Below are 26450 nucleotides of genomic sequence, written 5' to 3' on the forward strand. Positions count from 1 at the left end.
GGTGAATGCTTTGCTTCTAATAATTGCAATTAATGGAATGGAAATGAGAAATCCCAAAGATAACAAGCCGTTTCCTTCGAGGGGTCTGAGTACGGTAACGGCGCGCTCTTCAGATCTCAGATGTGCGTCTGGCTAACATCAAGCAATAATTAAGTAATACGCAGCTGCTGAAGTGCTTAATTCTCTGCTCATTCTGTTCCGCAGGCCGACTGGATCCTGAACATAGGTGAGCAGGCCCTGGAGATCAGCGTGGTTGCTTTTAATCACACGGCTTTCTCAATATTTGTACTTGGCGAGAGAAACTTCTTCTGCCTCAAAGAGAACGGACAGATCCGCTTCATGAAGAAGCTTGAGTACAGTCCAAGCTGCTCCCTTCCATATTGTTCAGGTTAGTTGGCGAAGAATGAAGTGAAGGTTTGGGCGAGCGCAGGATCTCTTATATGTGGCTCGGTATACCTTCTGCTGATAATTCCCAGACCCCTTTCTTGGCACCTGAGTTCAGTAAATAAGAGCAGAACATTCAATCAAATATTGTGTTTGAAGCTGCGACCATTTACCTGTATTGAGCCACAATTCTCTAATTGTTGAGTGTTTAATTGTTTTTGGCCAACATTATAAGCCTGGGTTCTCACATGCCGGATTCCCGGCGAAAATCTCGCGGTTTGGCCGCAGCGAAAAAACTGCGAGATATCCGCCTGGAGAAGCGCTGCTTCAAAACCTGCGGCACTTAGCCGCGGGTTTTGAAGCGGCCTGGCCTCTTGCTCTTCCGCTGCAGCCAATGCTCCCATAGAGGAGAAATCTCGTCCACATGGCTGGCTAACCCCAGGATTAGCAGCCGCAGGCGGATTTGCCGCAGCAAAATTCCGGACGGAATTTCCGCAGCAAATCCGCCTTGTGTGAACCCAGCCTTTCACACGGGATTGAGTATGCTGCACGACGCGCCACAAGCCACAGTAATTTCTGCACCAAAATCTGCAGACTAACTGCTGATTTTGATGCAGAATTGAAAATTGCCTAAACCCTGCCTGCAATCCTGCAGTCAGACTTGCGTATTTTGGTGTGGATTTTTGCAGCTGCAGATTTTGCTGCATTCTGCATTGCATTTCCGTCAGGTGTGAAAGGTCCCTAAGCCTTCATTCACATGAACATATGTCGGCTGCGCTTTCACAGCCGGCCGAGATACGCTGCCCATCTGATGCATTGGTTTGCAATGCATCAGTCCAGATGGGCGTATTCCCACTGCATAAAAACGGCCAGCAAAGATAGTGCATACGGTGCACATTTCGGTCGGGCGTTTTTACGCCAGCCAGAAACGATAGTTCAGGAACTGTCTTTCAACCAGAATAGTGTGGCAGCTCACATAGACTTGGTCACGGCTGGCTCTCAGTCATGCGATTTTCAGTCGCGCTGTGGCCGTGACACAGCCAACCGTAAATCGCCTGAGCTATTACACAGAGCATTTCTCCCCTGCAAAATGCAGATGCAGCGATGCTGATTGTAGCTGGCAACTGGCCTCGGCAATTCAAACAGAGGGACAAGTACAGGTGCCAGCTGCAATCAGCATAGCTCTGCCTACATTTAGTGGTGGAGAAACGCTGCGTGTTGTAGTGCCCTTACGTCTCGGTCATATGAGACCTTACTTTGCCTCCATTCACAGAATGATTGTTTTGTGTAAAAGCACAGGAGCAATAGTCGCTGGGACAGCTGTTGGCACGTATTCATCCAACAATCCCTGTAAAGGGGCCTTAAAGGGGTTTTCCAGGAAGAATACTATTGATGACCTATCCCGAGGATAGGTCATCAACAGTTGATTGGCTGGGGTCCGTCACTCGGGACTCTGACTGATCAGCTAATTGTGCTCCCGCTGACAGTGCTGCAGTTACACAGGGGTCAGAGCGGAAGCAGCGGACGTCTCTGCTCTGACCTCCGTGTAGTGGCTGGCTCTTGTAACTGCAGGAACGGCTCTCATTGAAATCAACCTGCCGTAAACCTGCCCTTCTGCATTAGAATTAAATATGGCAGGTTTACAAGACGTCACTGGGTACTCTGATCAGGTGATGTCACTTATCAGACACTGGCACCAGATTGCCAAAATGGCGGTCTGGCTAGTATATTTATTTTATGATCCCGGGGAACCCAAAACTGTATAAAATAACTCTGAAAACCCCAGTAATACTAAGGATAGCGCCGTCTAGTATGATAGAACTAGAGATAAAACACCAATAGTATCCTTGGAACAGAGAACAGATGGCGGGCTCTGGATGCACTCCGCTCTAAGATTTCTCTACCCCTTTTTCTTATTTTACAGTGAGTGAAGGAACAATAAACTCCTTGGTTGGAAACCATAATAACATGTTACTTGTGTACCAGGACGTGACCCTGAGGTGGGCCGCTCAGCTTCCGCACATTCCTGTTGCAGTAAAAGTTGCCAACTTCCAGTAAGTATCCTGGAATCTCCGCCCATGTGGTTTTGTAGTACATGAGAACGACCTATCTCAGCTGGGTGTTGTGCGAGGGAATCCTTGGCTCTTGGACATTTCCTTTTCTTGAGGTTGGCTGCGGCTTTCTCAGTTTTACCCTATGTTATTTTCTTCTTCTGCGCAGTCAGTGTAATGGACTATTCTCCTTAGTTAGTAGCGGTTCGCAGGGTCATTTATTTCTGCTATTTTCTTTGTAGGATTTGTTTTCGTTCTGCTATTTTGCGTTCTGGTAACTTTTCATTGCAGCTATCAGAAGTTGTCTTTCGAGCATTAAAGGAGTAATCCCATGTAGTGAAAAGAAATCTCTGGAATAGTGCACAGTATTACATTAACCACATTAATGCAAAAATCGCCTCTCTTTAGTGTAATTTTCACCCATTTTAGCCTATTTACTCTCCCTTTGCCGCTTTGGTGTCTTCACTTTCTGTGAGTATCAAGGCCCCGTATCTCCCAGGAGTGCATTGCATCTTCCTATAACCCCCTCAGTACCAAAAACACACAGCCCCAATGATTCCATGGTGGCCTGTAACCTTAATATACATGTACAGAATAGTGACAATAGTCAGTGTAACATGGCTAATGTCTCCAGTAAATGTGGCTGCTCTACAGCCCCAGTTACAGTGGAGAAGTATAGTGTAATAAAGTGTATCTACAATGACATGCCAGAAGTCATGGGACAGTAGTATGTAAATTGATGATGAAGTGGCGTTGCCTCAGGGGACGGCTGAGTATGCCCGCACCTGTATAAGTTGTAAGGTGCTATCTTGTGAGGTTGAACACCGGCCAGTGTGCTCATGGCAAGATAACGTGAATTATCTGAGTTGAAACGAGGCATAATAGTGGGTGCCAAATTAATGGGACATTCCATTTCTGAAGTTGTGCGGGCATTTTTAACATTGTAATCCACAGGGTCACATACATACTGGAAATACGTTACTGAAGGCATTACCACCTGCAGTGGAAGCACAGGGGTCAGCCATGGGTGATTAATGATCGCAACCGGTGTCGTCTCTCTAGAATTGTCCATGCAAACAGGCAAGCGACTCCAGCAGAATCCACATTCAATGTTTGGAGGCCCCACAAGTATATCCTGCAGGCCAGCGCAGTGTTCTTTAGCTTTCGTGAGATATGGGGGCAGTAAACCCTCTAGAGCTCCTCTGTTACAACCATGACATCGGATACAGCGCCTCCTCTGGGTCCTTACTGGACCCTAGATGACGGACAACATGTGGTGTGCTCCGATGAGCCACAGTAACAATGGTTTCAGGCTGATGGTAGGGTTTGTGGAGGTGCAAACCCCATGAAGCAACGGACCCCATGAAGCCGCAGACCCAAGGCGCTGTGCAGGTTGGTGGGGGTTCCAGACTGCTTCCACACGATTGTTGCAGGACTCAGCTTCAGATGCCCATGAACGGCCTATAAGCAGCCTAAGAAGCATCCGGAAGATAATCCATAGCACTCAAGTTGTTTTTTGATACAATTATTAACCTCTTAGTGACGGCCCCATTATTTTTTTACGCCCTGGCTTTTTGGGCTTTAATCCTCAGGGACGTAAAAAACATGCTTCCCCTGGGGATTAAAGCCATGTGGGCTGTGGACATGACCGCTCCATGCTGTCAATTCACAGAGGAAGCCGACAACATGGAGCTGTCATGGGGGCTGCAGGAAGCCCCATTGGCAATGCGATCGGCGCTATTCAATGGATAGCACCGATCACAATAAACTAAATAAAAAGTGAAAAAAGTTATTCAGCTCCCCTCATGGATCGGATCCATGAGGGGGACTGAAAGTACTCACCCCATCCTCCGCGATATCCCGCGACAATCAGGTCTGAAAAGGTCCTTCGGCCGTTTTCTGCACATGCATGCCAAAAGAAAAATGGCGACGCATGCGCAGAAGGCCGGATAGTTGCGGGACATTTGAAATCTTCTGCTTCCCGGCTACTGAAGGTAGCCAGGAAGCAGGAAATGTCACCAGGGACCGCGGTGACTGGCTCCCTGGTCCGTGATCACCGCTATTCAATGGATAACGGCGATCACGGAAAAGTAAAAAAAGTAAAATAAAGTTAAAGTTTCACCTCCCCTCATGGATTGGATTCATGAAGGGAGGTGAAAATACTCACCCCCGTCCTCCGTGATGTCCCGCGGTGATATAGTCCTTCTAGGAGCTTACTTCGCCTTCTGCGCATGTGCACAGAAGGGCTCATGCCCCCGGGAGATTTAAAATCCCTCTGCTCCCAGCCAACATGTGCAGCCTGGAGCAGAGAGAGATCACCGGGAGCCACTGTGTGAGGTTCCTGGTTACATGATCACTGTTATCCATAGACTGGTAGAGTTGGAAGGAGCCTCCAGGGTCATCGGGTCCAACCCCCTGTTCAGTGCAGAATTCACTAAATCATCCCAGACAGAAATTTGTCCAGCCTTCGTTTGAACACTTTCATTGAAGGAGAACTCACCACCTCCCGTGGTAACCTGTTCCACTCATTGATCACCTTCACTGTCAGAAAGTTTTTTGTAATATCTAATCTGTCTCCTCCCTTTCAGTTTAATCTCATTGCTTCTAGTCTTTCCTTGTGCAAATGAGAATAGGGCTGATCCCTCTGCACTGTGACAGCCCTTCAGATATTTGTAGATGGCTATTAAGTCTCCTCTCAGCCTTCTTTTTTTGCAAGCTAAAAATTCCCAGATTCTTTAACTGTTCTTCATAGGACATGATTTGCAGACCGCTCACCATCTTGGTAACTCTTCCCTGGACTTGCTCCAGTTTGTCTAAGTCTTTTTTTTAAAGTGAGGACACAGTATTCTAGATGAGGTCTGACTAAGGAAGAGTAGGGGCGGATAATTACCTCACATGATCTAGACTCGATGCTTCTCTTAATACATCCCAGAATTGTGTTTGCCTTTTTGGCTGCTGCATCACATTGCTGACTCATGTTCAGTCTATGATCTATGCATACATAGTATGTTGGGCTGAATGAAGACAAAGTCCATCTAGTTCAGCCTGTTTTAACACCCCCCTTGTTTGTCCAGAGGAGAGCAAATTTGAGATAAACAACCCCACTGATCACCTAATGTCTATATCCTGTAATATCATAGCGCTCTAGAAAGACATCTAGTCCCTTCTTAAACTTCTCTATGGATTTTGCCATCACCACATCCTCAGGCAGAGAGTTCCACAGTCTCACTGCTCTTACTGTAAAGAACCCTCTTCTATGTTGGTGATGAAACCTGCTTTCCTCTAGACGTAGCAGATGTCCTCTTGTTACCGTCGCAGTCCTGGGTATAAACAGATCATGGGAGAGATCCTTGTATTGTCCCCTAATGTATTTATACATTTATTTGATCATCCCTTAGTTTTTTGTTTTTTTTTCAGGGTAAATAATCCCAGTTTTGATAGCCTCTCTGGGTATTCCAATCCTCTCATTTCGTTAATTAATTTAGTTGCCCTTCTTTGTACCCCCTCAAGCATTGCAACATCTCTCCTGAGCACTGGTGTCCAGAACTGTACACATTATTCCATGTGAGGCCTGACAAGTGCCTTATATAGTGGGAGAATAATGTCCTTTGCCCCTATGCTTTTTTTAATGCATCCCAAGACTTTATTAGCTTTTGCAGCAGCTGACTGGCATTGGTTACTCCAGTTTAGTCTACAATCCACTAGTACCCCCAGGTCCCTTTCCATATCACTTTTCCCTAGCAGTACCCCATTTAGTGTATATTGGTGACATCCGTTTCTCCTGCCCATGTGCATCACCTTACATTTATCCACATTGAACTTCATTTGCCACTTTTCTACCCAAGCCCCCAGTTTATCCAGGTCCGTTTGTAGCTGCACATTGTCCTCCGTTGTATTAATTGTCTTGTATAATTTTGTGTCATCTGCAAATATTGATGTTTTACTGTGCAGTCCCTCTATCAGGTCATTCATAAATATACTAAACAGAATGGGGCCTAATACTGAGCCCTGTGGCACCCCACTAGTAACGGTGGCCCAATCAAAGTATGAACCATTTATTACCACCCTCTGTTTTCTATCTCTGAGCCAGTTCTTTACCCAGATACACACGTTTTCCCCCAGTCCGAGCTGTCTCATTTTATATATCAACCTTTTATGTGGCACGGTGTCAAATGCTTTAGCAAAATCCAGAAATACGAGATCAATAGACTCTCCCAGGTCCAACCTAGAGCTTACTTCATCGTAGAAGCTGATCAAATTGGTCTGACATGATCGACCCCTCATGAACCCATGCTGATGAGGAGTTATACCATTGTTTTCCTTGAGGTATTCTAGGATGGCGTCTCTTAAAAACCCTCAAATATTTTTCCAGTTATTGAAGTGAGACTTACCGGCCTGTAGTTACCAGGCTCTCTTTTCTTGTACATTGGAACCACATTGGCAATGTGCAAATCCAATGGTACAACCCCGATCTCGATAGTGTCCCTAAATATTAGAAATAGTGGTCTAGCTATCACATCACTTAGTTCCCTTAGAACCCTTGGGTGTATTCCATCTGGGCCTTGCAATTTATCGATTTTAATCCTCTTTAACCGGTTCTGCACTTCCTCCTGTGTTAGGCATGCAATATTTAGCGGGGGGTTCGTATGATTTCCCTGTATCTTGTGGAACATTTCTTTTTCATTCATGAATACACTTGAAAAGAATCTATTTAATAGATTTGCCTTTCCCCCATCGTCTTCTCTGGTTTCTCCTGCTTTATTTGTTAAAGGGCCAGTACACTCAGTGCAAATCCTTTTACTGTTTATATAATTGAAGAATAGTTTAGGGTTATTTTTGCTCTCTTTGCCGATCAGTCTTCCTTAGCAATTTAGATTTTTCTTTACATATTTAGTTTTTTTCCCCCCATATGATTTTGGCGCTTCTTTGCTGCCTTCTTGTTTTAGCAGTTCAAACGCTTTTTTTCCCATTCATTGCTCCCCTACAGTCTTGTCGAGCCGCATTGGTTTCCTTCTACTTGTAGTCCTTTGGTTTTAACCCCTCAAGGACCTGGCTGTTTTTTACCATAAGGACCAGACGCTTTTTAGGTATTTTACCCATTTGGTGGTTTTACTGCCCTATTTTTTTCCTTTAGCTATCAAAATTATTTTTGCTGTGTTTTTTTTCCTGTGGTGTATAGGGCTATTTTATTAATATCTTTTTTACTGACTTTTTTTTCCGTTTTTCCATTTTATTGGAGGTAAAAACCTACAAAAAAAAATTTTTTTTTAAACATTCCTAGTTATTTTTCTAAAAATTGTATATTTATGCTAAAAGAAAGCATGGGAATTGGTTCCTCTATTTGTTTCGGACGTTTTAATATATAATATGTATGGTTTTGGATCACAGGGTGCTTATAGCGACAGTTTTGGTTGACGTCGGTTTTGGGTTATTTTCTTTCTTATGTATATATTGTTTTATTCTGTAATTTAGTTTTACTTATGTATGCAATTATGTTTTTTTTACCATCTATGGCCCCCCATGACATCATGGGGGACATTCACATGTTGTTGTTTTTTTATTTTTTTTATTTGACACTTTACCATTGTAGCTAGGGCATCCATAGGAGCCCCAGTAACAGTGGAAAACAACCCCGGTAGTGACATTAGTCACTGGCAGAGCTGTTTAAGGTCTAGTACAACCCCGCAGCTCTGCAATAGCAGGAAATCCCGGTGGTAACGTGACCCCCGGGCTCCTGTAGTGGAAGTTACTTTTCTGCTTTCACTTTTCAGTACAGAGCGCTCATTCAGCGCTGTGTACTCAGGGAAGGAAAGGGCTGAAAGGGTTAAAAACCCGTCCTGCCTTCTTCTTTTGGTTATCAGCTGTTACTAACAGCTGAAAACCCATCCTGTCTCTGATTGATTATAGAGGGCAGGAGGCTTAAATCCCTGTCGTAATTTCACTATCAGCTGGGCTTTAGGACCGGGACCAGGCGCCGTATATTTACTGTGCCTGGTCCTAAACGGGTGAAAGGGTATGAACTGCTCACATGAAGTAACTTGGATGTTTTTAAACTTCTCCCATTTGTTTTCTGTACTGTTATTTATGTGGATGTTGTCCCAATTAATGTTACCGATAGTAGTTCTGAGCTGATTAAATTTTGCTTTATTAAAGTTTAGTATTTTTGTTGCTCCCGGAATAGGCTTCTTATCTGGAATGACAGCTGGAAATTACTTATATTGTGGTCCCTGTTTCCCAAGTCTCCCTCCACCTGCACCCCCATGATTCTGTCTGGTTTGTTAGTTAATAATAAGTCTAGAGTGGCCCTCCCTCTAGTTGGCTCCCGCACCAGTTGGGTAAGGTAGTTAGCTTTGTTAAGGGAAATTACTCGAGCGAGTATGGACAGTTTCAAGTACATGCCTGCTTGCCCGAAAAGATTCGTGGGGGGGGGGTGTCTCTCTTTCTTTCTTTCTTTCTTTCTTTCTCTCTTTCTCTCTCTCTTTCTCTCTCTCTCTCTCTTTCTTTCTCTCTCTCTCTCTCTCTCTCTTTCTTTCTCTCTCTCTTTCTCTCTCTCTCTTTCTTTCTCTCTCTCTCTTTCTTTCTCTCTCTCTCTCTCTCTCTCTTTCTTTCTCTCTCTCTCTTTCTTTCTCTCTCTCTCTTTCTCTCTCTCTCTCTCTTTCTTTCTCTCTCTCTCTTTCTCTCTTTCCCCTCACCGCTCACTCCCGCCGGCCCCCGAATCTTTTCGGACGAGCAGGCATGTACTCGAAAATGCCCATAGTCGCTCAAGTAATTTGCCTAAATGAATACGCTCGCTCATCTCTACTTATCACTCTTGTGAGATTTGCAGTTTTCGTCTTCCCCTATTATATCCGGATAATTAAAGTCCCCATAATAATTACTTCATTGCGGTTTGATGCCTCTTCTGTTTGTCTTAATAATAAGATTTCAGTTTCTTCTGTTGCTTTTGGTGGTCTATAGAAAACCCCTATCAGTATGTTAACCACAATATAAAAATTAGGATAGCGCTCCTGAAAACACGGCTTAATATCAGTGTGCTCTATAACAGTATTCACACTTACCCGGTGTATAGTAGAGACCTTAACTAAGATCCCTACTAACACCCCAAATCCAGATGAGCCTGTGACAAAAAGATCCTGCCGGAGGTCCTCTAGAATCCCGCTGGGCTAGACAGTGGGAGAGCTGTATGAATCCTACCGTCTCTCTGGCAAGAGAGCCGCTGAACAAAAGTCTGTGTATTTAAAAATGGATACCGCGCTCCTTAGGACATACACACCCCGGTCAGTGACATACACACCCCGGTCAGTGACATACACACCCCGGTCCTTAGGACATACACACCCCGGTCAGTGACATACACACCCCGGTCCTTAGGACATACACACCCCGGTCAGTGACATACACACCCCGGTCAGTGACATACACACCCCGGTCAGTGACATACACACCCCGGTCAGTGACATACACACATTTATTTTATTTTATTTTAAATAAACGGAGTGGAAGAAAATATTCACTGACCGGGGTGTGTATGTCACTGACCGGGGTGTGTATGTCCTAAGGACCGGGGTGTGTATGTCACTGACCGGGGTGTGTATGTCCTAAGGACCGGGGTGTGTATGTTACTGACCGGGGTGTGTATGTCCTAAGGAGCGGGGTGTGTATGTCCTAAGGAGCGCGGTATCCATTTTTAAATACACAGACCTATCAGTATGTTATTTTGTTTCTCCCTGTATTTCTACCCACAGAGATTTCATGCCTTCATCTCCTGCACCTATACCTTCTCGTAGCCTCGGCATTAAGTATGATTTAACGTACATACATACCCCTCCCCCTTTCTGTTCCTCAAGGTCTCTTCTGAAGAGGTTGTAACCCTGTAAATTCACCGCCCAATCGCACTTATCATCAAGCCATGTTTTTGTTATTCCTATTATATCGTAATTTTTAAAATCCACAGCAACGCCCAAACCATTATAGATGCCTAATATAATACATCTGAGGTTATATGTGCCTGTATGTATGTATCTATGAAGCTACATGGCTCACCCCAGAAGTCTTCAGCTCTCAGCACACTTCTTCACCCGGTACTTGGCGGCCTGTATTGAGCGCAGTGCTGCTGATCAGGGAATGGGGAAGTGCCGTCACCTGACCAACTGCACCGCACTCACTAGAGGGCGCCAGGTACTGGGTGAAGGAGGGTGCTGAGAGCTGAAGACTTTGGTGCTGTATCGGTATTGAGTCAAAATCTGCACTACCATGGAAATGCTGTGGAATTTTACACTGTGGACATCCCACAGCATTTCCACCCCATGTAAATGTACCCTAACATGAGTCCAATCGAGCATTAATGGAAAGTTTTGGAGAGGTCTGTTCGCATCTGAGATCATGCACCTACAAAAACCATGAGGCTATAGGTGGCCATCCAGATGGCACAGCTCAGCATCCCTCCAGATGTCTTCTCTCCAACGATGCCACGTTGAGATGCTGCACTTCGCCGGGCTGGGGGGGGGGGGGGGGGGAGAATCTACAGGATATTATATCCTGTTGCATGACTTTATATTTCATATATACTGACATACCAAAAGTCATACAATGATTGGTAGGGCGGCAGGTTTTTTTGGAGGCTTATTTTTTAAAGACCATTGAGGGACTTGATTATTTCATACATACTTACATGCCAAAAATCCCACAATGGTCTATTACAGAAAAAAAACCAACCCCTCCCCCCAAAAAAAAGTACCCCCACCCACCCCCACCAATCATTATTGTAATACTGACCCAATTATCCTAAGATAGACATGTAATATATAAAAAGTACCGTAATAGTAGATGATGAGGAACAGTAATAAAATATCTGTTTCAGAGAAACAGTTTATGAGTTCCAGATGCTCGTTACGCGAGACGAGCACCACGCGGTACTCGTCTCGAGTAAACAAGCACTGACCATTAAATTCAATGGAGCCAGCAATACAGCCGGCTCCATTGAAAGCAATGGGCTGCCAGCGATCGCGGGATGAATTGTCGGGAAGGGCTTAAATATATAAGCCCTTCCCTGCAATTCATCCAGAAATGTGTAAAAATAAAAAATATATATACATACTCACCTTGTCCCGGCAGACAGAGTTCAGCGCGGCCGGCCTGCTGTGGGTGTGAAGGGGGTGTGAGTCAGACATGCCCCTGATTGGCTCAGCTGAGCCAATCAGAGGCACATCTCACTCACACCCATTCATGAATTCATGAATGGGTGAGTGAGTGTTGCCTCTGATTGGCTCAGCGCAGCTCTCAGCTGAATGACAGCAGTTCAGCACCACAGTGCAGGGGACAGCAAGAGAACACGCAGCTGTGCCCCGGCAGCTGAAGGGAGGTGAGCATCTATTTTTTTTGTTTTTTTAAATCACTTTTAATTCATTTCCAGGGAATGGCTTATATGTAAAGCCCTTCCCTGAAAAAGAATTCAGGTGTGCCAGCGGACCATTGTCTTCAATGGAGTCGCCGGCAGCAGCAGCGGCTCCATTGAGGAGAATGCCTGCATTTTTTATTCTTTTTACACTAAAATCTTTCTTTTTCAGGTAAAGGCTTATATTTTTAAGCCCTTCCCGAAAATTCATCCCGCGCTCGCCGGCAGCCCATTGCTTTCAATGGAGCCGGCTGTATTGCCGCCTCCATTGAATTCAATGGGCTAACATCGTTCTTCTCTGCCACAGCTGTTACAGCTGTGGCAGAGGAAAACGATCGTTATGCTGATGCCTATCCATTTCTGTGTTTTTTTACATAACTTTGGTGATTTGCTAAGATTTTCACAAATGAAAACCTTAGCAGAGCACCAGTCATATACAAAAATGCTCGAGTCGCCCATTGACTTCAATGGGGTTCGTTACTCGAAACGAACACTCGAGCATCACTGAAAGTTCGACTTGAGTAACGAGCACCCGAGCATTTTGGTGCTCGCTCATCTCTAGTCTCTGACTGTTTGTTATCACTTGGAATATAAATAATTGAGAAAATAGGAGCTGTTCATCCAAGTTTCCCATAATCTGCAGAACTCTGGGTATGCCTGCTGTTGTATGGTATTAATGGTGTTTTCCGGGGTATAAAAACATTGATGACTGATCCTCAGGCACGGCTGTTATTGATTAAATAAGGGCTGGGCCTGCAAATACAAGCGCCAGCCACGACTCAGGCGTCGGAGCAGCGGCTTCCACTTTGACCCTGGTGTTTTTGCAGCGGGTGCCCGATCAGCTGAGGATCAGCTGAGGTAGGGGTAATGTAAGGCTTGAGGGACAGTTAGGAGGGAAAGCCTCTGGGATCTGGGAGCTTTATGTACATGATGGATGGATGATATGTCACTCTCTATGGAGCCTCATGGGATCTGGGTGCTTTATGTACATGATGGATGGATGATATGTCACTCTCTATGGAGCCTCATGGGATCTGGGAGCTTTATGTACATGATAGATGGATGATATGTCACTCTCTATGGAGCCTCATGGGATCTGGGAGCTTTATGTACATGATGGATGGATGATATGTCACCTTCTATGGAGCCTCATGGGATCTGGGAGCTTTATGTACATGATGGATGGATGATATGTCACTCTCTATGGAGCCTCATGGGATCTGGGAGCTTTATGTACATGATGGATGGATGATATGTCACCCTCTATGGAGCCTCATGGGATCTGGGAGCTTTATGTACATGATGGATGGATGATATGTCACTCTCTATGGAGCCTCATGGGATCTGGGAGCTTTATGTACATGATGGATGGATGATATGTCACCCTCTATGGAGCCTCATGGGATCTGGGAGCTTTATGTACATGAAGGATGGATGATATGTCACCCTCTATGGAGCCTCATGGGATCTGGGAGCTTTATGTACATGATGGATGGATGATATGTCACCCTGTATGGAGCCTCATGGGATCTGGGAGCTTTATGTACATGATGGATGGATGATATGTCACTCTCTATGGAGCCTCATGGGATCTGGGAGCTTTATGTACATGATGGATGGATGATATGTCACCCTCTATGGCCGTCTGCAGATGGGCGGGTTGGATCCGGCGGCGAGAATTCTCGCCGCAGGACCCGACCCCAGCACCTGCAGGCAGGAGCGCGTACTCACCCACGCCTGGCGGCCCCGGCTCTTTCATGTGCCGGCTGCTGGCGCATGTGCAGACCGGAGCCGGCGGCCGGGTGAGTGACGTTTCTGTGCAAGGCTCTGCGAGCCCCACACAGAAATAGGACATGCCGCGTTTTTTTTGCCGCGCGACATTTCGCGTGGCCAAACCGCGGCCGTCTGCATAGGAGTGCGTATTGTAATGCACTCCTATGCAGGCTTTCAGTGGCGGAAATCCCACCGCGGGATTTCCGCCCGTGTGCAGGCGGTCTATGAAAGAGGTTTTCTGGTTAACCATGATATGTTACAAAGGTCATTACTGGGTCAGATGAGATGGCACAGAGTGAGTTCTGCCCAGTGATGGAGTGGTTGGCAGCAGCAGCAGCTGATTGGCTGAAGAAAAATGGTGGGAAATGCCTGTGGTAGTCAGGCAGAATCTGGTGGCCTGACAGTGGCTGATGATTGGTCCAGAGGAACAAGCTGGGAGGAGCAGCAGTGAGATATGGAGGTGCAGAGATGTGGGCCATCATCACCTGGAAAGAAAGCAGCATCCCGCCCTCCCTCCCGTAGATTTCTCACGGTGTAGTTAATGGGGGATTGTCGCCCGCATTAGGCGGGTGGGCAGGTAAGCTTGGGGAGAGTTTGGTGGTGGTAAACTTGTGTCTGTAAGACAGAGTTTACATGAACTGTTCTGGTTATTGATTGGTTAATAAACTTGGGTCTGTAAAACAGAGTTTACAGGAAGTGTTATGGTGATTATTGGTTACATTTCTCCCCGAATGTTTGTAACCCCGTTAATAAACACCGCGGCCTTCTTTATCCAATATTGGTGTCTGTGTGGGTTACTTATAAGAGTTTGGTAAGGTTTTTCTAAAGCGTAAGATCCCATGACTTGCTGACTGTGTGGTCGATGAGCGCATGGAGATCACTAACTCCTTAGACATTCGGAGGTGGCCAACCACTAATCTGTGTGGTGAAGGAAACTTTCAGGGTATCCTCTATTGTAGTTTCATCTCCGTAATAAGGGAGAACTTGCTTGACTTACCTAAACTGACCTGCAGTCGGCCAAACTTAAGGAAGTGTAGAAGATTTAAAAGCAAAATGTTTCATTATTCTGGACTGTTACTATTAGGTTGGCTCACACGAGCCTGTAGTAAAACGCTGCATGTATAACGTAGCGTTTCACCGCTGTGTGAACCGGCATATCATTGACTATGGCATCGCGTATGACGGCGTATCTCACGCACTCTGACTTGTATATTCTTTTTTTCCAATTCCCCGCTCTGTTGCTTAGCGACCTTGCATATAAACGCCACACATTCACAATTAAATTGTGTATGTGCAGCGTTTATTACGCACCCATAGAGAACAATAGGGCTGTATTGCGATAAAATAGAACATGCTGTGTTCTTTTTCACATGCGTATCCTATCCAATGTACATAAACAAGTGTGAATGGGTCAATGAAAATCAGTGTACAATCATTGACTCCATTCACAACATATTATGCCCGTTCCATATGCTATTAAATTACGCTCTTGTGAGCCTGCCCTTAAATATAATTTGGTTTACATAAGTTTTATTATTTTTTCTTAGCAACCAAAAAATACAACATTGAATTAATTGTAGAATCGTAGAGTAATAAAGAAGTAACAGGGACCATTACTAGAAGTGAATCGACTTATTAGGTGGTAAGTTGCATAGTATAAGGTCACCATTCTCGAGCATCCCTTATATATCAAAAGAAAGGGGTCCCTGAAAGAATACAATTTCAACAGTAGCTTGAGGGAGATGGGACAGACACCAAAGGGGTAGGTGGGGGAGGAGGAGTAATGGGCAAATCTGAAAGGAATCGTGTAATACAACCACTGATGGTGCTGACAAGAGAAACAGAATGCAAATTATTTGTGAGGAGTGGAAGAGGCACTAATAGGTTGGCTAGCAATTACTGAAAGATCGGGGCTTGAACATACGGGTTCCATAGCCACATGGTAAGGGAGTATTAGTACCTCCGCGCCCAGGTTGTTTCATAATGTTTTGCATGATCTGTGAGAAGGGCAGTCAATATCTTGTTGACCATTATCTAGTACAGTTTGATTTTGATAAGGTCAATACTAACCAAACTTTTCCTCCAGGAGTGAGCGATTTGCTATACGGGCAAACAGGAAACCTAAAGAGATCCATCTAAATATATGCTTGGGTATATCTGGAATTAAACTGCTGAGGAGTGCCTCGCAAGGAGATTTACGCAGGCTAATACTACTAATGGTACATTTTAAGGAGTAAACTTGAATCCAGAAATGAGGAAGTCTGGGGTATTTCCACTAAATGCGTAAAAATATGCCTTCTCCCCTACAACCCTTAAAACAAAGACCTGATACCCCAGGAAACATACAGAATAATTTTTGCAGGGTCGGATATGAGTGCATTAAAGGTTTGTAGCCTGCTTCCATGATCGATACATTAATTGAGAGCTTAGCGGTCAAAGATAGCAAGGGATTTGATATTGCGCCATATAGGCCTATAGTGCTGGGAGACTATGACAGTCAATTGTGCCAGCTGGGCCGCGTGGTAGTATTTTTTAAGATTAGGGACACCCAGACACCTCCTGCATTATGGGGCACATATAATATAGATTGTTGGATACGGCTAACCTTGTTGGACCAGATAAAAGATAAGAGCTTGGATTGAAGGCGTTTCAAAACAACAGCGGGGACAGTGATAGGTAGAGCACAAAATAAATATAACATTTTGGGAAGCCACGTTATTTTAACCGAATGGATCCTGCCCAGCCATAATAACTTATAGGATGGCCAAGTTGTGAGTTCCCGTTCCAGACATTTGATCAGTGAGGAATATTTTTAGCCCTTAACATTCGCATCCACCATAAGTAGGGATGCCAAGTGTTCAACTGCTAATGCGAATAACTGGTGAGAGGGGGCAGCCTGGCCTGGTTCCCATTTCAATTGTTATGGTGTTAGATTCAAAGCCGCAAACTCTGACAGATGCTGATGGGGAAGAGTACGAAGATTGTATGATAAATCCAAAAGTACTCCCAAAGCTCATTCCCTTTAAAACAAAAAAACAGGTATTGCCTGGAAACTGAATCAAAGGCCTTACGTAAGTCTAAGCTGAGGAGAAGGCCTCGCCTATCAGTGCATCTGTCCTAATTTAAACGTATTGCTGAGATGATATCTATTACCCGTCTAGTCTGATCGTTGACTTGGCGGCTTGGAATCAAGCCTACTTTGTCAGGGTGGATATATTGGCTTATAAAAGTGTTAAGTTTAATTGCAATTATTTTAGTGAGGATCTTTAAATATTTTTTAATTAAGGAGATGGGGCGATAGTTTTCGCAGGAGCTGTGGTCTTTGTTAGGTTTGGGGATGACTTGAATATAAGCCTGATTAGCCATGGGGAAAAAGTATAATTTCTGGTGGAGACAACCGAAGGGCTTTCCATGTCAACCAGATTTAGCCTCAGGACACCATTTGAGAGGTGTAGTTTAGAGATGGCTGATAGGAAGAGTCTAGGAGTTAGGCAAGTGCCAGGAGGCTACCCTGTCTATCTCCCTGTGCAAAAACAGATATCTGGACCATCTCACTTGTTTTTCAGCCAGAGTAGTGAGGTATAACTTTAATTGCGTGCGCTTTAGAGATATCCATTAAAAGATCAAGGGACGGGTTAGCCTTATGATACTGTAAAAAGGAGTAATGCGCTCCTTTTCTTTTGATTCCGATGCCCACAGTGCTTTAGCTTTAGAGGCAAATGTAGAAAGAAATCCTGGATGTACGGAGGATCTCTGCGTAAATCCCTCATTGTTAGAGGGACTCTTTCAGTCACCAGTGTCACATAGAGAGGTAATTGGAAAGATATATAAATTAAATCAAATATGGCGAATGGTCAGACCATGGGCAAGCTAGAATTTTTGCTTGGTTTACTTTAGAAATGTTTGTTTGAGTAAAATGAAAACAAAGATCTGGTACCGTGTTAGCCAGTAGAGCAAACTTTGATTGTTCCCAGCAAGAGAAACAACGTAATCTTGTAGATATGGTACCTTTTAATGGCTAACAAAAATACATGATGTAATAGTGAGCTTGCAAACCAACGCAGGGTTCTTCTTCAGGCTTATGGATTGGATCTGAAGAGGCATGGATATTTATACACACTTATGACATACATACTTATGACGAGGCACAGACATGGATGGGATTGGTTCGCACTTAAAAGGAATTCTGCAACAGCAAACAAACTTTTTTTGTCTAGGCACTGATAGCGGAGTGAAAGTTTTATGGTGCTAAATTACTGTTGGGGGGGGGGGGGATTGTCAGGCTAGAATTGCTACAAGAGGTACACAGAGATTTTTAGCTAAACACTGATAAGGCAGTGAAAGTTTATGGTCCCTGAATTACTGTTGATGGGGGTCTTATCTGTGCAATAAATGTCTCACACTTCCCATTCACGCATAAATCCTGGGGAATAATTTAACCCAGTATTCAGCGTGTCAAAGGTTGTTATCAATTTATATTCCCAAATTCTTCTGTGGTTTTGCGACTTGAAACCACCCTTCAATATCAAATCTCATCGCCACACGATTGAACACAGAAAAAGGGATTTACCTGTGGCCGAGCACTTTTCTAACCATGGACATGACATAGGAGATATGAGAGTTTTGATATCGCTATCAGTGCCTAGACAAAGAAAATTTTGTTTGCTGTTGCAGAATTCCTTTTAAGTGCAAACCAATCCCATCCATGTATGTGCCTTGTTATAAGTGTGTATAAATATCCATGCCTCTTCAGATCCAATCCATTTAAGCCTGAAGAAGAACCCTGCGTTGGTTCGCAAGCTCGCTGTAACATCATGTATTTTTGTTATCCATTAAAAGGTATCATATCCACAAGATTACTTGGTTTCTCTTGCTGGGAACAATCATGGTTTGAGTAAAAACCTGATCAATTTTTGTGTAAATGTTATGTGCCATTAAATAGTATGTAAAATCTCGAACAGTGAGGTGACAATTCTTCCATTTGTCTATGAGATTGAAAAGAGTTTAGCAAAATAGAGGCCAGATGCAGGGGGTAGGGGAGGTAAAAAGGTAGATGCGTTAGAATTGGCTCCAAAGGTTGAGACTAAGGGCTCCTGCACACTGGCAATCGCGACATTGACGTGAGAAAATCGCAGTACTGTTCACAAGACTTTTGAGCGTTTAGAGATTCTTTTTTCCTTACACAAAACTAATAGGAGTTTCTAATTTTAGAAACTCATCGCATCGCATGAAAAGCGCAAGTCCATGCGTTACGATGCGTTAAAATGGAGGCTCCATAGGTAAACATGGGCGATTTAATATTCTAGCAAGTGTGAAGGCAGCCCAACAGGGAGACCGCCTCATGAGGAGAAGTAGACATAATGTCCAAACCATTGACTGGCCTTTTCTTTTTGTTGTGGAGCGCCATAAAGGTGAAATCGGCCTGGCACCCCCATAGATCCCGGAGAGAGGGAAGATTCCTTGGAGAGGAGGCCCAGCTGTAGGAAGGAGTTGCCTTCCGCAAAAGAACTAACTTTGCTGCTTGTTATTGAAAGGGAAGCATAAGTGGAATGGACTTAAATATGATTTGGAATGCTTTTTAGAAGCTGACAAGATGCCACCAAGAATTTTTTCCATTAGATTTTTTTTGATGAAGTAAATAACAAGATGGATACAGGAATACAATGCAAAATGCAAGGTTGTGTACTTGGATACCAAAGCAGCGCACTATATAAAATACTACAATACTTCCCTAGAAGTGTCCGAGTGCTCGCACCCTCACTGAATGCCTACAAGAGGTATTTTTATTATTTTGTTTTCTGATTTTGGCAGGTTCTACATTTTCTATTTTGCGCAGTATTTTATTATAAGTCCATGTACTCAGAAATTCAACATCCAGTGATCCAGTTCTTCCAATAGTCTGGCTCTTGTTTCACAAAGCTGCATAATAATCTAGGATCTATTGAAATACTTCTCTTTCTAAAGCCTCTGCCCTTAAAACGTGGATGTTTAATAACCCCGTATTGGATAGCAATAAATAACAGAATGGTTTAAAGAATAATATGGGAGTAGTATGATTAAAAAAATATATATTCGTTTTTCCATTTCTAAATAGACTAAACATTAGTTCACACTGTCAGTTCCTGCCGTTACTAGGGGAAGCTGATGTGCACACGTTAAGCCCCTGTTTCTGTTTAACGTCCTGTGTTTTTATAGGACTTCTGCACATATTGTATGTGGAAATCTACTCTGTTCTATCAATCATTGTCCAGCTATTAGATTTAAGCTTCCCAGGTTGAAGAGACTACTGGCTTCCAGTTCAGCTTCTCTTGGCTGTTTAGTGGAGACTCGTATGCCCAGCAAGCTGTATGAATCAGACTTTACTAAACTGTTTAGTTTATATCACACATCATCACAGAGCATGCTTCTTCAAACCAGTGGAGGAATTGTTAAACTCGCAGAACTGAAGCAGGAGCTAGACTTTCTTAATATTCGCCAGGACATGGTACCTGTAAAAAAAGTCTGTTTGACTAGGGTGCCTTCATAAAGAGCTTTATTAAACAACCAGACCCAGCCTTATGTCTGAAAATGTTCTGGAGCCTTTTGCTGTGATGATGGTAGTGCAAACCTTCGCTCCTAATCCGTGCTTGCGGTGGGGAATGTATTTTACGTTAATATCATGGTTCAGAGTGACAGATGAACTTTATAGGAACCTGCTGACTGTCATATAAACTTGCACTGTACACTTTTTTCATTACTTGAACCTACCTACTACCTTCTAGACGTTGTTTCTTAGGTCTAGCCTGCTGACTCTAGTTGTCTTGAGCAAACCACCTTTCTATTTCTATCAGTTTTCAGAGGACATTTAGCTAAAAGGTAATGTGGGCGCACCCTCTGTTATTAGAGTCAAATCTGCATGCATAGCAGGATAGGTCATCAATAGTTGATCAGGGCAACTATTCGTATAAACACTAGCGGCGAGACCCCGTGGCTGGGCGCTAAAGTAGGCTGCTGAAGATTTGGCATTTCCTGCTAGGCAGTGAATGCTACATCACTAGTGACCGGGTACGCTGATCTGCAGGAAGCAGAATGTCGGCAATGTATGCTTCAACACAGGAAGAAGAAGAAGAACCAGACGGCTGGAGGTGACCCGGAGGACTGGAAGAGCCAGGAGAAGATCGGTGAGGAGAAGATGCAGTACGAAGACTGCTGGGGAGAAATAGGTAAGTATATATATTTTTTTCTAATGACAGAACCCCTTTAAAGACTTTTCTCATCTCCATCTTCACTTGGAGCACTTCACCTTCCAACAGTTTCTCAAGAATACTTCCAGTATCTCCTGTTGCCTTTTCCTCTCATCTTCAGAGGTTTATTTCTGCTTCAAGATTCTCTCTTCATAATCTTGCACTGAGCCACTTGCGCTTTTAGTACCTGTCTAATGTCAGCTTCACTTTTAGCCATTCTTCTAAGCTACTCATTCTTGTCTACCTTCAATGTGTCTAACAGGAGCCTTCCTATTTCAGCCTTCTGTCTAATGGCCTCTTCCTCTACCATTGACCTTTTGTTTCTCGGCTTCCTCAGCAAGAGCGAACAGTCTGACAGCTTCGATTTCTACCAACAACTGCTACCTAGCAGGTTCTTCTGCACAGTCAACCTGAGAACTTCTCCTGCAAGTTCTCTTATCTTGCTTTCTACTTCCAGCATGATCTTTTTACACCTTTCCTGTACAGAGCAACACTTCACTTCTGCTTTGCCCTTAGCCTTCAGAAGGTCCTCTTTTTCATCACAGTTTCAAAAGCTCCTCCTCGAGCTTGTCCTGCACGTACTACTTCAAAAATGTCAGTTTTCAGGAGAGCACATTCCTCCTCCAGAACCACGGATCTATGGATCTATACCTCCCACAACTTTTTGGCACACCAAGCTTTTCTTTATTTCTCTTTTCCCATCTGCCCCCTGTACCAGCAGGAAAATTTTACTTTATTGGCCAACTCATTATCCCTTGCAGTCACTATACCACAGTCCAGGCAAGGAAAATGAACGCTCTCAGTACACATCACTATGCTAAACACTTTTATTACATCACATTCGTCACATTCTAATGCATTATATATATAATGGTATAATGTATTGAGATGTGATGTAATGAAAATGTTTAGCATACAAAATTTGTACCTACAAAATCTCAATGCATTATACCTTTGGTTGCTACTAGCAACAACATCACTTTCACCCAAAACTGCACTGGCTACATCACACCCTGATTTGCCAGCAATTAATCACGTCATTTCCACATTACACATTTCTTTTAATATCCCTCATTTCACTCTTTTGAGGAATTTGCAGACAACAGTCTCCCTAGTTATCTTCATTGAAGATAGTGTGTTCACAGAGACACTCAAAACTAGCTTCAGTACCCAAACTCTTTTCCATGTGGCAGCTTAGCTCAGCTGCACTTGTATCAGTATCTGTATGCCTAGGCTGGTCAACTAGCAACAATGTCTCCAACACTTGAGGGTTCAGTCTGGCAGCAGAGGTTGTTTTATCTCCCATGCAGCCTCAGTACATGCTGCAGCAGGCTCAGCATTCTGCTCAGTCACCGGCTCACAGTGCTCAACCGCTCATTGCACACACCTCTCTATCCCTTGTAGGTGCTATTAGTAACCACAACACCGTCCCCAAGGCAGCCCATCCATCACACAGCACACTCCAATTGTTGCTAGTTAACACGACCTGCAGGGACACATTTGAGTTACTCCCCACATATAACCCGGCTTCACTTGTGTCAAAAGCGAAGTCACACAGATTCCACTGCATCATCCTACAAAACGATAGCAACATAAAAGTCCATGCTGCAGCCTTTCACCAGTCCCTGGAGTTATCTCAGCACTCCTCAGACTCGTCTTGCTTCACTGAAGCTCCTCAGGACATACTAATGGAACCCTTGTAACACATGGTTCCTTTTACCAGATAGTGGAACTCCAACCAGCATCTGCCCAGACTTTCTTGCACCTCCAACGAAAGTTTTTGTGTTTAGTTGGGACAGACACCTGCCGTTGATCTTGGTTACTCTCGTCAACTGCAACAGTCCATTTCACCTTTCTTGGCTTTTTGGACGCCCAACTTACTCATATGAGATCGACTTGCAACAGGACAATCATATAAGCACAAGTCCTTTTGCATACAGCCTCAACGTGGCTTCTATCGCTTATCTCCATTAGCAGTAACATTCTGTTCCTTTCAGACGGAACAGTAACTTGGAACTCTGTAACAAAGTCCTTTGGCAAGGACTTCTCCTGTTGTGTCCTTCTAGCCTCCCGGTCAGCTTTCAACAATGCCTGAAATTTTTTTAGCACCTTTTTTTTTGTTAAGCCAGTGCCTTTTCCATGCTTGGCATTGGCTTCTCGTTATGCAGCGTTTATCTGCACTACCTGCCTGAGAAGTTCCTCCATAGCAACTCCACAGCACCAACCATCTTATATTCACAACTCAGACAGTGTCTCACAAACAGTCTCTGCAGCTTTTGAGCTGCTGGCCCTTTAACCCCTTAGTGATGGAGCCTTTTTGCTTTTTTTCATTTTCATTTTTTCCTCCTCCCTTTATCAATCGATGTCGCTGTGTGAGGGCTTGTTGTTTTTGCGGGACGAGTTGTATTTTTCAATGGCACTATTTATTATGCCATATAATGTACTGAAAAACTTTAAAAAAATTTTAAGTAGAGAGAAATGGAAAAAAAAACGACATTCCACCATCTTTCGTTGCGTCCTGTTTCTACGGCGCACAAACTGCAACACAAATAACCTAACAACTTTATTCTATGGGTCAGTATGACTACTACGATACCAAACTTGTATAGTTTTTTTCTTGCTGTAGTACTTTTATTTTTTTTAAAAGATATTTAATTTGTTCAAATTATTTTTTGTCCATATTCTGCGCACAATAACTTTTTTTTAGTTTTCCGTCGACATAGTTGAGTGAGGGCTCATTTTGTGCGGTACGTCCTGTCTTTTTGGTTGGTACCATGTTTGCAAACAACTGACTTTTTGATCGCTTTTTATTACATTTTTTCTTGGAGATAGAGTGACCAAAAAAGTGCATTTTTGGTGTTCTTTATTTTTCTTTTTTCGGACCATGTTTATTGTGCGGGTAAAATAATGCATTAATTTGATAGATCGGACATTTACGGACGCAGTGATACCAAACACGTATTTTTGGTTTAATATTTAGATTTTTTTTTATGGCAAAAGGTTTTGTTTTTTTTAACTTTTATTACTTTTTTTTTCATAATTAGTAAAACTTTTTTGTTCTTATTTTTACACTTTCTTGTAGTCCTCCTAGAGGACCACAACCAGCGATGCTTTGATCGCTCCTGCAGTATGATGCACTGCCATAGCATTACGTCATACTGCTTTTTGACAGGCAGTCTATCAAGCCACCCCACGGGGGTGGCTTGATAGGCAGTCTGCAAAGGCAGCCCTGGGGCCTTTTAGAAGGCCCCCGGCTGCAATGACACCTGCACGGCTCCCCAATCTCACCGCGGGGAGCTGTACGGGACCCCCAAACATCGTTCAGGGGACTTAAATGTCGCTGTCAGAACTGACAGCAGCATTTAAAGGGTTAACAGCTACAATAAACAGCTGATGCCTGCACTGTATGGAGGGAGATAGAGGTGCTATCTCCCTCCATACTCGTCCTGCAACGGCAGGACGTAAAAATACTATTGGGCCGTCACTAAGAGGTTAAATCTCTGCAATTCTCAGCAGTATACTTTTCAAATGCAGCTTTACGCATTCAGCCCTCCTGGCTTTTTAACTGTAACGCCGCAACTCCGTCAGTGGAAAGCAGCACATTTCACAGATCACTGGACATCATGCCTTGCTGTGCGCCATTTTATCGTTCGCATCTGGAACACCAATATGTAATAAGTTAGGGGCATTGAGCTCATAGGATCGCTGTTCTGGATTATGATTTTCTCCAGCAGGCTTTGGGGTATTTTGACGCTTCCGAATTGTATCGTGTGCACACATCATCGAACCAGATCAGACACAAATGCTGGTCTAAAACTGGGAGAGTCTCTACAATGTGTAGAGGCTCAAGCCTTTTATTATAACACATGACAACCGCCCTTCAATGGGCGTGCAACAGATTACATCAGTAACATATAAGATTCTCATTTGTTGGATCATATAGAATCTCCCACCTCTCTGCCCACCCTTCCTCACGTCCGCCATAGTGTGGACTTTGTCTTCTTTAGCATGCAGACAGCCTTAAGGAATTCTGTGTAGTTGACAAATCATTGTTTAACTAGCTTGCGTGAGGAGTGGAAGGGGGCCTAGGTAAACACTCAGTATTGAACACAGGATATACACATAACACTATAGCCCTTAACTCTTAGAGGCTTCTTGTGTAACTTCTATGTACTTAGCTAACATTACATCAGACATCCTTCACCATCCCATTGTCTAGTAAATACTATGATTAGATTGTGTGTGTGTCCTTTAAACTCCAGAGCTAAAAGTCATTACAACAGCAAAATACATTTGGGTTATATAAATCGATAGACATTTTATACCAAAATAATCATCATGTCTATCACATCGCCATCTTTCCTCCACCAGATAGGTTGTAGCACAGCACAAAGGGACGTCCAGACCAGAATTTTAGTAAAAAGCTGATACTTGCAGTATTTATTTGCACATAACACTCCACAATCTACACACTGTGTAATAATAAGGCATCACAGCACTGGCGTAACTATAAGGGATGCAGTTGCACCCGGGCCCAAAAGCCTTAGGCCACCTGTCTACGGGCGTTGCAAAATATCGCTAGCGATATTCCGCCGCCCGGGAGCAGGGGAAAGAACTGTCAGTACTATCTGACAGACAGGCTCACCGCGGAGAATCACGGCATGCCACCCGCGAGCGGAGAACCGCTATGATTCTCCGCTCGTGGACAGAGGGGCTGCGCTTTCCATAGCAATGCTATGGAAAGTGTTCACTCCGTTCCCCGCGGCCGGATTATCATTGCAGGGAATGCAGTGCACAATTGCCCATGGACAGGAGCCCTTAGGGGACCCATAAGGCCTCTGTTCTCCATTTAGGGAGCCTAGTACTATGAATAAAGCATTATAGTTGGGGGCCCTGTTACAGGTTTTGTATTGGGGCCCAGGAGCTTCAAATTACGCCTCTGCATCACTGTGTACATGCCATAAACATAATTCCTAGTCGTGTGGCTACTAGCTATGCAGGATCACGTATCCTAACTATCCAGGCCTAATGCCTCCTACAACATCACAATGTCCATATCTCATACCCAACCAGGGTGTCAGTCTAGGGGGTGTCCTTCCCTGCCAGACTTGTGGTATTCAGCGTGCAGCAGCTTGGTCTGCACTGGGCTCTCAGCCCAGTGGAACATAATGGACCAATCAGGGACCCAGAACTCAGCAACATGGAAGACTGTATCTTCTGTAGACTCGGCCATCCAGGTGTTTGCTGATTAATAGGGATGAGCGAGTATACTCGCTAAGGCATTACTCACTCGAGTAATGTGCCTTAGCCGAGTATCTCCCCATTCGTCCCGAAAGATTCGGGTGCCGCCGCGGGGCGGGGAGCTGCGGGGAAGAGCAGGGAGGAACGGAGGGGAGATCTTTCTCTCCCTCTCTCCCGCCCACTCTCCCCTGCTCCCCGCCGCAACTCACCTGTCAGCTGCGGCGGTCCCCGAATCTTTAGGGACGAGCAGGGAGATACTCGGCTAAGGCACATTACTCGAGCGAGTAGTGCCTTAGTGAGTATGCTCGCTCATCCCTACTGATTAACTAGCAGTAGAAACCCTTCTCTGTTGGAGATTTCATCACATAAGCTACCCAAGGGCCC

General features: G+C 44.2%; 1 protein-coding gene across 3 annotated transcripts in view; it reads left to right on the plus strand.

Moving 5' to 3' along the window:
• The window catches only part of BBS9 (Bardet-Biedl syndrome 9), a 374874-nt gene that overhangs the window by 104043 nt on the left and 244381 nt on the right, over positions 1 to 26450 (plus strand). For all 3 annotated transcript variants that reach the window (XM_066584494.1, XM_066584497.1, XM_066584495.1), the window contains exons 8-9: positions 205 to 388; positions 2309 to 2438. In XM_066584494.1, the coding sequence (XP_066440591.1) occupies positions 205 to 388; positions 2309 to 2438 (314 nt within the window). The remainder of the gene's footprint in view (positions 1 to 204; positions 389 to 2308; positions 2439 to 26450) is intronic.

This window comes from Eleutherodactylus coqui, chromosome 12, assembly GCF_035609145.1.
Source record: "Eleutherodactylus coqui strain aEleCoq1 chromosome 12, aEleCoq1.hap1, whole genome shotgun sequence".
In the NCBI taxonomy this organism is placed as follows: Eukaryota; Metazoa; Chordata; class Amphibia; order Anura; family Eleutherodactylidae; genus Eleutherodactylus; species Eleutherodactylus coqui.